This window comes from Balearica regulorum, chromosome 11 (genome assembly GCF_011004875.1).
Source record: "Balearica regulorum gibbericeps isolate bBalReg1 chromosome 11, bBalReg1.pri, whole genome shotgun sequence".
NCBI lineage: Eukaryota > Metazoa > Chordata > Aves > Gruiformes > Gruidae > Balearica > Balearica regulorum.
The window spans coordinates 22753409-22764309 of NC_046194.1; the positions used below are offsets into that span (position 1 = coordinate 22753409).

Genomic DNA, 10901 nt, shown 5'->3' on the forward strand with positions numbered 1-10901 from the left:
GCCTTTCACCATTAGCTTGTGGTACTGGCACGTTCATCCCACGTGTGCGGCACGCAGCCATCGCCACGTCCCACGAGAGCAGCGCTTGTGATCTGAACCAGACATCTCGGTGCCCAAACCCTCCCTGCTCTTCTCTGTTCACTCGGTGGAAAAATAGAGGGGGGGGAAAAAAAAAAATAGAGAAAACTGGTGAAACCCCTAAGGAAGCGCAGGTGGGGTGGTGCAGACCCACGCAAAGGTGGGCATCCAGCCGTCAGGTTTGTGTCCTTCCAGCGCGATGGAGCCTGGCGACAGTATTTTACAGGGCACCGCATACCTCGCCATGGGGACGTGTCTCGGAGCTGCTGGTGCTGAATGCTCGGGGGACCAAGGGACACCGGACCCGTGGAAGCGTGAAGCTCTGCCTGGTCTCTGGGTTTCCCCCCACTGTGTCCCCAGAAAGCTCTCCAGACCCTGGGATGCCTTTGCAGCTTTCGGAAAGACTTTGGGGGAGACGCAGGCAGCATCGCTCCAGCCCAATAACTGCAATAACTGAGCTCTCCCTTAGAGGTCAGCCCAGCATCAAAACTGGCGCAGAAATCCAGACAGACGGCTGCAATTCCTGCCAGGAGCGGGAAATGGGGGAAAAGCCAATGGGGGGGGGCAGGGGATGGCTCCCCAAACCTGTAGCCCCTCACCTGGCTACTGCCAAGGAATATTCCCAAAAGCGGAGCACGCCCGCCTGCTCTCCGGCTCTTTCCCACGCGCTGGCTGGTCCCAGCGCCGGGTGAACCCCCGGGCAGGTGACCCCCTGCTCGTCTGAACGTGCCACGGACCAGCAGCGTGCTGTGCCCTCCAGAGCATCCCTTCTGCTGACTTCTCCCGTTGAAAAAGCCACTTCACTTGCAAATAATCAAAGAGATAGGAGGGGAGGAAAAAGAAAAAGAGTAAATCAAGCATAAAATAAGCCACTGGGGGAGAAAAAAAAAACCCAAACCACAAGTGAAACCCAATGTTCTCTAAAAATCTGAAGTTTATTCATTAGACTGCACTGGAAGGAACATTCATTTCAGAACACAATCAACACATTAAAAAGTTTAAAGGACTAGTAGCAATGAGACCAGAAAGAAAACAGAAAAAACCCCCAAAATTCAGACCAGTCGGTCGCCTGCGAGGAGCCACCTCCGCTCCCAGGGCGCCCGCAGACCAGCTCCGCAGCCTGCCCGCAGCGGGACGGCAGAGGGGAAGCACGGGGCGCCGGCGACAAGGGAGAACTCTTGGTTTTCTTTAGAGCTGAGAGGCCTCGCTAGGTTTTATCCATCACTTCACCCAAACACAGACTGAAAACAAAGCTTAGAAACAAAGACGGAACCGCGACGAGTGTGCCAGAGCAGTGTTAAAACACGGACGTCTCGGCGGCGTGTGCAGAGAGCGGGTGTGTATCGGAACGGGCGGCTGCCGGGCTCGGCGCTGGCCCCGCGGATCAAGTGGAACGGGCGTTTCAGGAGGACACGAGGAGCCAGGTGGTTTCCTTGCATTGCACGGGCAGCGGCAGCAGCAGCAGGAATTGCCTTTCTCCGTCGGAAGAAAACCCCACCGCTTCGAAAGACAAACGACCACGAGTAAAAGAACAGTCTGTAAAGTTTCCCCGTGAATATAAAAAGCAAAACTATACAAAAATAGATAAAATCGACCGTTTTCTCACGTGTATAAAAAGAAACAACCCCCCCCCCCAAGTCCCCAAAACGCAATACAGAATTACTTGGTAGGCTGACCCCAACGTCAGTGGTTTCGGTGCAAGTTCACAGCCGTAACTCGTCGCTTTGAGGCGAGACCTGCCCTGGAAGGGACGGATTCAGCGAGTTCCTCCAGGGGACTTTGGCCTCACGATCTCGGCCAGACGATCTGCTGGGCCCCATTTCGTGCCTTAGTCCTGGCTCAGAAGCCCTTTTTCACTGATTAATTACCTCTCTCACATTGGAGTTCCCCAGGTAAAGGCCGTGCTCGACCAACGGCTTGATCCAGATCCAGACCAGAAGACCTGGTCCGAGCTATCCCGGGACAGACTTTAGGGAGAGCGGGACGTCAGGCCGGGAAAGCCAAGCTCTCTACGGCAGTGACAATTTACAGGCCGGGTCAGCGTCTTCAAAATCTTACTCTTTCGGGTTAATGGCCCAGAAGATGCCAATAATGCAGGAAACTGGCTCCAAAAATGCTTTTAGAAAACTCCTTTCAAGTCAAGAGGCATTGGCTTCATTTAGTTTGCATCAAATCAAGAGGAGAAACCTTTGGTATCAAGTCAGATTATCAAGTCTTGCCTGTATTGCTTTCGCACATTCGAGTCTAGAAGCTGCTTTCGCTAAGCCTTGCCATCACGTACCTACAACCCAGAGCCGCTCCTTGAGACACCCGTTTGCAACGCAACGTTCCTCGTAGCACCGAGACGCCGTCCGACCTCGCCAAGACTTTGGCAAAGGCTGCACCGCGTCCAAACAAAACCCCCTCCGCCCGCGAGATGCCTTTGGTGATGCGCGAAAATAAAACAGGAATTCAAACCCAGTACGGGGCTGCTGCTCAGCCAAGCCATTGCTCTGCACGCCGCTCTGCGGGACGGCGGCTCCGGTGTCGCCAGCAGCACTTGCTCCCGGTATTTGTTTTGTGAGCGGCGGTGAGACGCGCAGCGCCCACGCCTCAGCCCGTCCTTGCTCCGAGCAAGACGGGAGCCTGTTCCAATGAGGCAACAGTCCTTAGCAGATGCTCACGTGCTGCACTAACGACACGACCTTGGAGGCGAGGGGACCTTGCGCTGGCCGACCGCCGCCTCCTCTCCCGCTGGGGGACGTGGACGCGCAGCGGGAGCAGCATCCAGTTTTTCTACTGCTACAAACTCTGCTGCAGAGAAAATCAGAAACAGGGGAGGGGAACCAAACCCCATCATCGCTAAACGAATTAAAATCGGAATACAGAGCTTGGACAGAGGAGGAAGCAGCTTTCTAAGCCACGGACAGGGAGGTTTGGTTGAGAGACAAGCGTGGCTCAGGTCACGGAGGGCACGGGAGATGTCTCGGGGACCAGCGGCCTGAAATAGATGTTTCCAGGAGCTTGTACGACCTCCGCAGACAAAGTCTGTCTCCTTTGCTCGTGTCCCTCCTCCACGCTTCTCCAAAGAGGAAAAGAAATCCAAAACCTGCAGCAACCTCCAGCTTTTCTGTCCCCTCCAGTTAGGAGGAGGAGGAGGAGGAGGAGGAGGAGGAGGAAGTCCTGAAGCCTAATTTAGGCTGCGTTACGTCCTGTATTCCAATTAACAGAATACTTTCCTGGTATGAGTTTATGCAAAGAAAACAACCGTAAAATAATTTAAAAGGAAAACCCAAACCCCCAAAACTTCCTTTTGACAAAAGGAACGGCATCTGCCACTTTGCAGCTACAGGCACGATGCAAATTGAGCTTATTTCACAGACCTCGTCCGTGTGCCCACGGCCCGGGAGAGGCGACGAGCGTGGGACAAAGCACGGGCGAGGTTTCATCCGGGAATGACGCACCGTGAAGACAGACCACGACAACGAAGGGACCGACACTTAAAAGGGACACCATCGACAGCACAGCTCTCCGAGCGCGGTATCTTTGAGCAAATTAAAACTAGACCTGGCAAACGTTACCGGCACGCGCACAAAAGCTCCTGCTCCTTTGGGGCAAGGGAAAAAAACACAATAAAAAAAACGTTACAGCAAAGTTCCCTTTTCAGCTGACTCGCCTCCCGTCCCCGCTCCACAAATAACCGGCGTCCTTCCTCCCAGCCTCCCCAAATCGAGACATTCAAAGTGAGTGCGAACCAAACGTTTCACCGAGAAGAGGAAGAAAAAACCCAATTGCTCCCAAAACCTTCCCCAAGGCTTGCTCCCCCGGCTCCAATCCTGCAGAAGCCCCCAAACCTGCCACGCTCGCAACGGGTCCGCTCCCCGCTATCGTTCTAGCGGCAACGTGAGCGCGCCGGGGGCCGCGACCGCACTGGGCGTCCGAGAGCGGGGCGGCTCGCGCTGGAAAACAACAAAGTGCCTCAGCGTTAACGTACGAATCCCGGAGGCAGCTCTGAACCCCGCCAGAGCTTCCGCAGCGGCGAGACCACGTACCGCGGCTGCGGGAGAGGAGCTCATCCTGACCAGCTCAGGTCTACGTGCAAGTCACTCACCAGTTCCTCGCTCAGGTTTATTCTCCCCCTCCCCGCGCTCGGCAACCCGTTGCACGCCCTCCCCGGAGCAGCTATTCGGCTTCGGCGACGCTCAGGGCAGCGCTGCGGCAGCCGATGGGCAGCACGTGCCCGGGGGGGGCTCTGCCTTTCAGGGGCTCTCCGCAGCGCTCCGGGCTTTTCGGGGTGTCGGTGCGGCCGTTGGGGTGCTGAGGCACGCCCTGGGCGATGCCGACGGGTTTGCACTTGGCGCGTTTCTCCGGGCAGCGCGGGAAGCTCAAGCTCGGGGGCAGCGCGGGCTCTGTTTCTCCCAAGGGTAACAGTCGAGCCAGGTTCTTGGCGGTGACTTCGCCCACGTACCCGTAGGAACCGGCCGCCTCCCGGCACCGCCTCGCCTCGGGCTGCAGAGGCAAATTGGAGGGCCTGAGCGGGTGCCCGCTCGGCTCCGGCTCTGGGGGCCGCCCGGCCGGAGTCTCTCCAGCGACACCCTGGGAAAGAGGCGGGAAAGGGGAGACGGCGCCCGGCTGCTCCGACGGCTCCCAGGCACGCTCCATCGCGGCGGCCGGAGCAAAAGCCCAGGGCTTCATCCCCCCGCCGGCAGCCGCGTCGGCGTCGTGCCGGAGGTGCGGTGAGCCCGGCCAGCTCAACCCGCCGTCAGGAGCCGCCGGCTCGCCCTCCTCCTCGCTCCTGCTCCTCCTCGCTCCGCCCGAGTCCCTTTGGCCACCCTCCCGCTTCGACCAGAGCTGGCACGGCTGAGGGCCGCTCCTGGCAGCCTGCGCGTCGGCAAGCTCAAACTCCAGGCTCTCCGTGTCGAGTGACCGGCTCCTCCGGTCGACGCAGAGCGGCGCTGGCGCGGAGGGGCCCAGCCCGTGCAGGCGCAGGTGGCGGGGCAGGCTGGCAACACCCCAGTTGCAGCTCTGGAAGGGGCCCGGGGCGTACCCCGGGGACATTCTCTCGTCACATTCGGCCAACGACTCTTTCTGTCCGTAGCCCTCGTCAAAGGCCTCCGCGATGTCCTCGCCGCCGTTCATCTCGGGGCGCTGCTCGCACTCCCCCTCTCCTTCCTGCTCCACGTCGACGACGTCAAAGGTGACCATGGTGGGGAGGGCAGGGAGGTTCTGGGTGAAGGACGACCCGGAGGCAGAGCTGCCCAGACTTTCCGACAGGCTGGAGAAGAGGGTCCCGCTGCCGGCAAACTCCACCAGCGCTTGCGAGAAGCTCACGGCCTGCTCGGGCTCGCGCTCGCTGCCCACCTGGGGCTTGCCCGCGGGGCTCTCCGCTCCGCTGCCACGCTCCTGCTCCGGGAGCCTGTAGCCGGGGAACATTCCTGCTTTGGCCAGGGCTACGCCAAACATCCCACAGTCCGGGTCCGAATCGAACCCCGAGTTGTTCTTCGTGAGCTCAGTAAGGCAACTTCCTTGGGCTTTTTGGCCGCTGTAACAGTTTTCGGGACACGGAGCCCCTGGAAAATCTCCCCACTCGGGATTTTCACCTCTCGCCACCAGAAGGCCACTCTTCGCACCCCTGCTCGGGGCGGGCGAGGCCACCGGCTCGCTGCCGAGGCCACTCGGAGTCTTGCCAATCGAGTTGGCTGCTCTGGTTTTACATTCAACGCACTGCTGTTCCCGCGGACGCTGCTCCTTGCTGGGAACATCGAGGCCTTTCAGGACCGGTTCCCTCCGCAGCTCCCAGTACAGCAGCTCTTTCTGAATGGCCGCCAGACGCTCTTCTTCCGTTTCCATCACCCCTCTTTTCTGGTCCATCACCTGCACCAGGCTCTTCTCAGCAGGCAGGCAGAAGTCCAGGAAGTAGCTGAAGATCCCCGGGGGCGAGACTTTGCTCTCAAACAGCGATTCCTCCCCGGGAGCGGGGCTCATCAGCGCGTCAAACTCATAAAGCGCATCACCGCTGTAACTGTCTCTCGGAAGACGGTCCTTCTTCATCTCGCCGAGCCCGTCGCCGCCTTCGTCCTCCAGCCCCGGCGTGGTGGAGTCGTAATAACCCTCGTCGCTGTTAGGGGCGGACTCTTGCTGGTCGCTCTGGGGCGTCAGGAGCTCAACGCCGTCCATCGCGTCCCCCGCGTAGGGCTGGCCTTCCGCCTCGTGCCAGGCCTGCGTCTCCAAACTGCTCCTCGACGCCCGGGCTCCGTAGCTCCGGTCCCCCGCCGCGTGGCTGCTCCACAGCTGGTGCAGGTACTCCTCCGCCTCCTCGGGTATGGCCATCTCCTCCCCACCGCCCTGGTAGGTGACCAGGCAGGAGCTCCGTTTGGCAGCATCTCTGCTGCGCTCCACAGAGATGGTGCTCTCGGCGATGTCGGGCTCAGCAATGTCGTCTCCGCAGCCCGTCAGGGAATCAAAGCTCTTCAGGGACGTGACGTCTCCTAAGATGAGGCTCAGCAGGTCCCCAGAGTGGAGGCACGGAGGGTCCTTGTCCGCGAGTTCCGCATGAAAGGCCAGCAGCGGATTGCCACCGTCAAACTCCGCGCAGACATCAGCGTCGGCCTCGCATGTCGTATCCGGAACCTCCCTCTTCCCCGGCAGCGCCACCGCGTCGCCCTCAGAGCTGCCTTCGGCAGCCGCCAGACAGCCGGGCTGGGCAGCCTCTCCGCGCTTGGCAGCTGTGCCTACCGAGCAGTCGTTCTCCGAGCTCCCCGGGCACCCCGCGCCAAGAGGGACGGGTCCCTGCCCCTCTGCGGCCCCGCCGCTCTCCGCTCCCACGCCAGGAGCTTTGCCGGCCTCCTCCGCATCCCCGGTCCACTCGGGGAGCTCTGCTTTCTCACACTCGGCAGCCTTGCTCTTCCGGTGACGCCGGATGCTGTTAAAAAACCCTTTCAGGCCTTTCTTGGCTCTGGGAAAGGACGACTTGTCTCCGTTGGGCTTTTTCTCACAGCCATCGATACTCCCGGGTGGAGAGCCGTCCCCCCGGCTGAAGTCAAACCTGGCGCTGGCGTCTACGGCCAGGTGAGCGCTTTGGGAGCTCGCCAAAGGGCGAGGCTGCGAGTCCCTGCTCCCCTCCAAAGGGCTTTCCAGCTGCGCCCCGCCGCCCTTGGCGCACGCGGCACCGCTCAGCCCGTCGTGGGTCTTACACTTGGTGAGGCCCTTTTTGGAGCCTGCCTTCCCCTGGCCTTTGCTTCTGCCTCCAAAGAAACTGGGCAGCGTACAGATGCTCCTCTTCCCTCCAAACAGCTTGAAAGCCGTTTTCTTCAGCTTGCCGGCGGGCGGCTGAGGCTGCTGCGGCTCCGCGGCCGCGACGGAGTCGTCGCCCCGCTCGGGCAGCCGGTCCCCGTCCTCCTCCGGCCGCTGGTCGCATCCCTCCCGCTGCCCGCGGGCCACCGACTGCGACCTGCTGCGGGCGGGCTCCTCCGCGCAGCCCGTTTCCATGGCAGCCGGTCGGTTTGGGTGCGTCTAGCTGGAAACGATGACTTTGGTAGCTGAGTCCTCTTCTGGGCGTGGAGATGGAAGCATGACAGCTGATCTAAAGCCAAGAGAAAGGGGAGAGAGGTGAGGAGACGGCAGCGGACGGTGCGGAGCCAGAGGCAAAGGTGTCCTGAGGTGAAGAGCTTCGTCACCTGCTTGAACTGCAAAACCCTCCATGGCCCCTCGGCTCCCTGCACTCCTGAAAGCTGGGCAAAAAACCGCCCCGATGCTGAAATTTGCCAGTTTGCAAGCGCAGGACAACCTCGTCTCTCCATTTGGCCACATCCCCGCTGCTTGGGGACAGGCAGGTCTGACCCCTGGGCCACCTCGTTCCGACCCCTTCAGACTCCCGGCCCTTTTGCCACCGGGGCGATCACCCAAATGACGGCCTCTGGCTCCGGCAACCCGACAGCAAGGTAAGACTTATTTTTGTTCCTCGTTATCCAAGGAAGACCGCAGCATTGCTTTGCCTCTGTGATTAATGATAATCCCTGGTGTTCACCCGCTCCCGGTGGGCAAACCCTCCTTCCCACCCCCAAACCGGGCCTTTCTGGGTCTGCCCAAGAGCCCTTCGGGAGCCCCAGATGCCTCCGAAGCCTCTCTGGAGCACCGCTGGGCTTTTTTTGGCGTCTCTCTCTCTCTCTCTCCAGAGATCTGGTCCGAGAGGCCTGAAGGAAAATCACAGGCATGTACCTGTACACGCAGACTGCTTGAAAAGTGAACGGGGGATGAAATGGAACAGAAAGAAGATTTCAACAATTCCATTTGAAATTTGTTTCCCACGTCAGCGCTGGCACCATCAGACACTGCCGTGACCACGCCGACGCTCGGAAAAGCCACCGAGGGCAAACGCCCCCGCCCAGACAACGGGAAAACGGGGGTTTCAGCCCCCAAGCCCCAGCACGGCACTAACAGGCACCATTTCGTCCCGCTCAGCTTCCCGGGGCGGCCGAGGCCAGGCTGAGGCAGAGCGGGGCAGCAGGGCGGCCCGTGTGGGGCCCGCGGTGCCCCCGAAGGACACGGCCGGGCGGCCGCTCCGTGGAGCCGGGGCCCTGCCAGGCGCCTCCCCGCCCGCGTCCTGCCGAGCTCGGGCCCCGCGGCAGGGAAGGCAGCGAGGGGCCCCGCTCCGCCCGGCCCGGCCCGCCGGCTCCGCCAACTTCTGGGAGCGCCGCGAGGACGCGCGGCCGCCTCAGCGCTCCCAGGCGGGACGACGAGGCGGCCCTGAGGAGGCGGAGGCCGAGGCCAAGGAGCCCGCCCGGCGGCAACGGCGGCCCGCTGGGGCTGGGACCGGGGCCGGGGCCGGGGCCGGGGCTGGGGCTGGGGCTGGGGCTGGGACCGCGGCTGGGACCGGGGCCGGGGCGGGGGCTGGGACCGGGGCCGGGACCGGGGCTGGGGCCGGGGCTGGGACCGGGCTGGGGCCAGGGCCCGCTCGCCGTCCCCCGGGAAGCCGCGCGCCGTCCCCCCCGTCCCCGGCACTTACCGGCTGCGCGGGGCGGCGCCAGCCCGCGGGGGGAGGGCGCGGAGCGGGGGCCGGGGGTGTGCGCGGCCCGACCCGCCGCCCGCCCGGGCCGGCCCAGGCCGCGGGCAAGTGGCCGCCGGGGCAGCGGGTCCGCCCGGCGCGGCCGGCAGGGGCGGGGCCTCTGCGGCGGAGGGGGCGGGGCCTCCGCCCGCGGGGCGCGGCTGCCGTGACGTCCGGCGGGGGCGCGGCCGTGACGCTGTCGCCCGCGGGGGAGGCGGGGCGGGGCGCGGGCCGTGCTGGCCCACGCGCGGGGGCGTGGCCGGGGCGGGGGGCGATGGCGTGACGTGCGCGTGACGGGTGTGCGTGACAGTGAGTGTGACGCCCGGCCGCTGCCGCGCCCTGCGCTCTGCTGTCACCCCACGTGGGCGTCACTGCTGCTGCTGCTGCTGCTGCTGCGTGTCACCCACGGCCAGCTCCCACCCACCGTTCCCCACCCGGCTCCTGCCCGCCCATTGCCCGCCCATTGCACGCCCTTTGCCCGCTCATTGCACACCCATTGCACGCCCTTTGCCCGCTCATTGCACACCCATTGCACGCCCAGCTCCCACCCACTGCACACCCACCCATTGCACACCCATGTCACACCCAGCTCACACCCAACTCCCACCCACCCTTGCACACCCATTGCACACCCAGCTCCCACCCACCCTTGCACACCCATTGCACACCCATTGCACGCCCAGCTCCCACCCACCCTTGCACGCCCGCAGCCGAGCGCCCCGGCAGTGAAGACACCTCCCCGTGTTGGCAGCCCAGACCCCGGAAGCCCCCCGGGTCCCCACGGCCGCCCACGGGCCCCACGCGGGTGTGACAGCACGGCCCCCCCGTGCAGAGGTGACACCCTCCGTCGGGGGCGATCCCGGCCAGGCGTGCCGAGAGGGCCCTGCGGGGAGCCGCCCCCCCAGCCCTCCGTTCGACCATTGCTCCGTCAGCGGGTGGGGAGGGAGCCCCGGCGGGAGGACGGGCGCTGCGGGTGCGTCGCAGCCCCACAGCCGGAGCTGCTCCAAGCCCTTCGCCCCTCCGGGCGCTCCCTCCGCTACGCCCACGTCTCTTCCCCGGGAGAGCCCGGAGCTGGGCCCAGCGCTTCTCCTCTTGAACTTCAAGCGGGGCATCAAGCCGGGGCTCAGGCCCTGCCCGTCCCTCCCCCAAGGAGAGGTGTTTGTCCCTTCTGCCGCCCTGGTTCCTCCCGCCTGTCATCCCCCCCATCCCCCCGGAGAAGTGGGCTGGAGAGGAGCGACTCCCATGACTCCGCCAGCCCCTTCCCAGCCACCCCACCACCTCCTGGCAGGGTGATTCCCACCGCCTTGTCCAGGCTAATTCGAAGCCCTAATGCTCCCCTCGGGGGATGCCCCACAGCCTAATTAATAGATGCTCATTAACAGATTCCACAACATTCCAAACGAGCCTACAAATACCAGGAAACCACGCCTGCGTTGGCCGAAGAGCAGTCCTGGGAGCTCCTGCAGAGCACTTCCGTTAGGGTAGGGTGGACTCAACCACAGGGGACGCGTTCTGCTGCATCCCAAAAGCGGTCCAGAGCACCACGGGCGCCGAGCTGCCGAGGAGCGGCGCGGTTTATCCGTCAGCTCCTGGCTGCGGGAAGAACGAGCAAGGCTCCTCCAGCCACCACCGCCGGCGGTTGTCCCCGTCACTGGTGCCGAGAGCCGGAGGGACGCGCCGAAGGCAGGAGCGGCTGGCCGGTGCCCCGCTCCGAGCTCAGCCTGAAACTCCCCGCCTGCGGCGTTCCCCTGTGTCCCTCCCGACCGCTTCAGGTAAAGGGGTATTTCACCAAACGGGTCAC

At 63.3% G+C, this 10901-nt stretch overlaps 1 protein-coding gene across 2 annotated transcripts; it reads right to left on the reverse strand.

The window, feature by feature from the left end:
- Nucleotides 1–994: 994 nt before the first annotated feature.
- AMER1 (APC membrane recruitment protein 1) lies at nucleotides 995–9235 on the reverse strand. 2 transcript variants are annotated; one of them, XR_012837319.1, is made up of 3 exons: nucleotides 9062–9235; nucleotides 4169–7639; nucleotides 995–4016 (listed from the first exon to the last, which is right to left on the reverse strand). XR_012837319.1 is itself a non-coding variant. In XM_075763723.1 (2 exons), the coding sequence occupies exon 2, from the start codon at nucleotides 7543–7545 to the stop codon at nucleotides 4240–4242; it is 3306 nt and encodes a 1101-aa protein (XP_075619838.1). In that variant the 5' UTR covers nucleotides 7546–7639; nucleotides 9062–9235; the 3' UTR covers nucleotides 995–4239. The 2 variants fall into 2 exon arrangements, 1 of the variants encoding a protein (XP_075619838.1); XM_075763723.1 differs by having other exon boundaries at nucleotides 995–7639.
- Between the last annotated feature and the right edge of the window lie 1666 nt (nucleotides 9236–10901).

What these genes read in the sequence shown, in the direction of transcription:
- AMER1 (XM_075763723.1), bottom strand. Translation starts at nt 7,545, where the DNA reads ATGGAAACGGGCTGCGCGGAGGAGCCCGCCCGCAGCAGGTCGCAGTCG.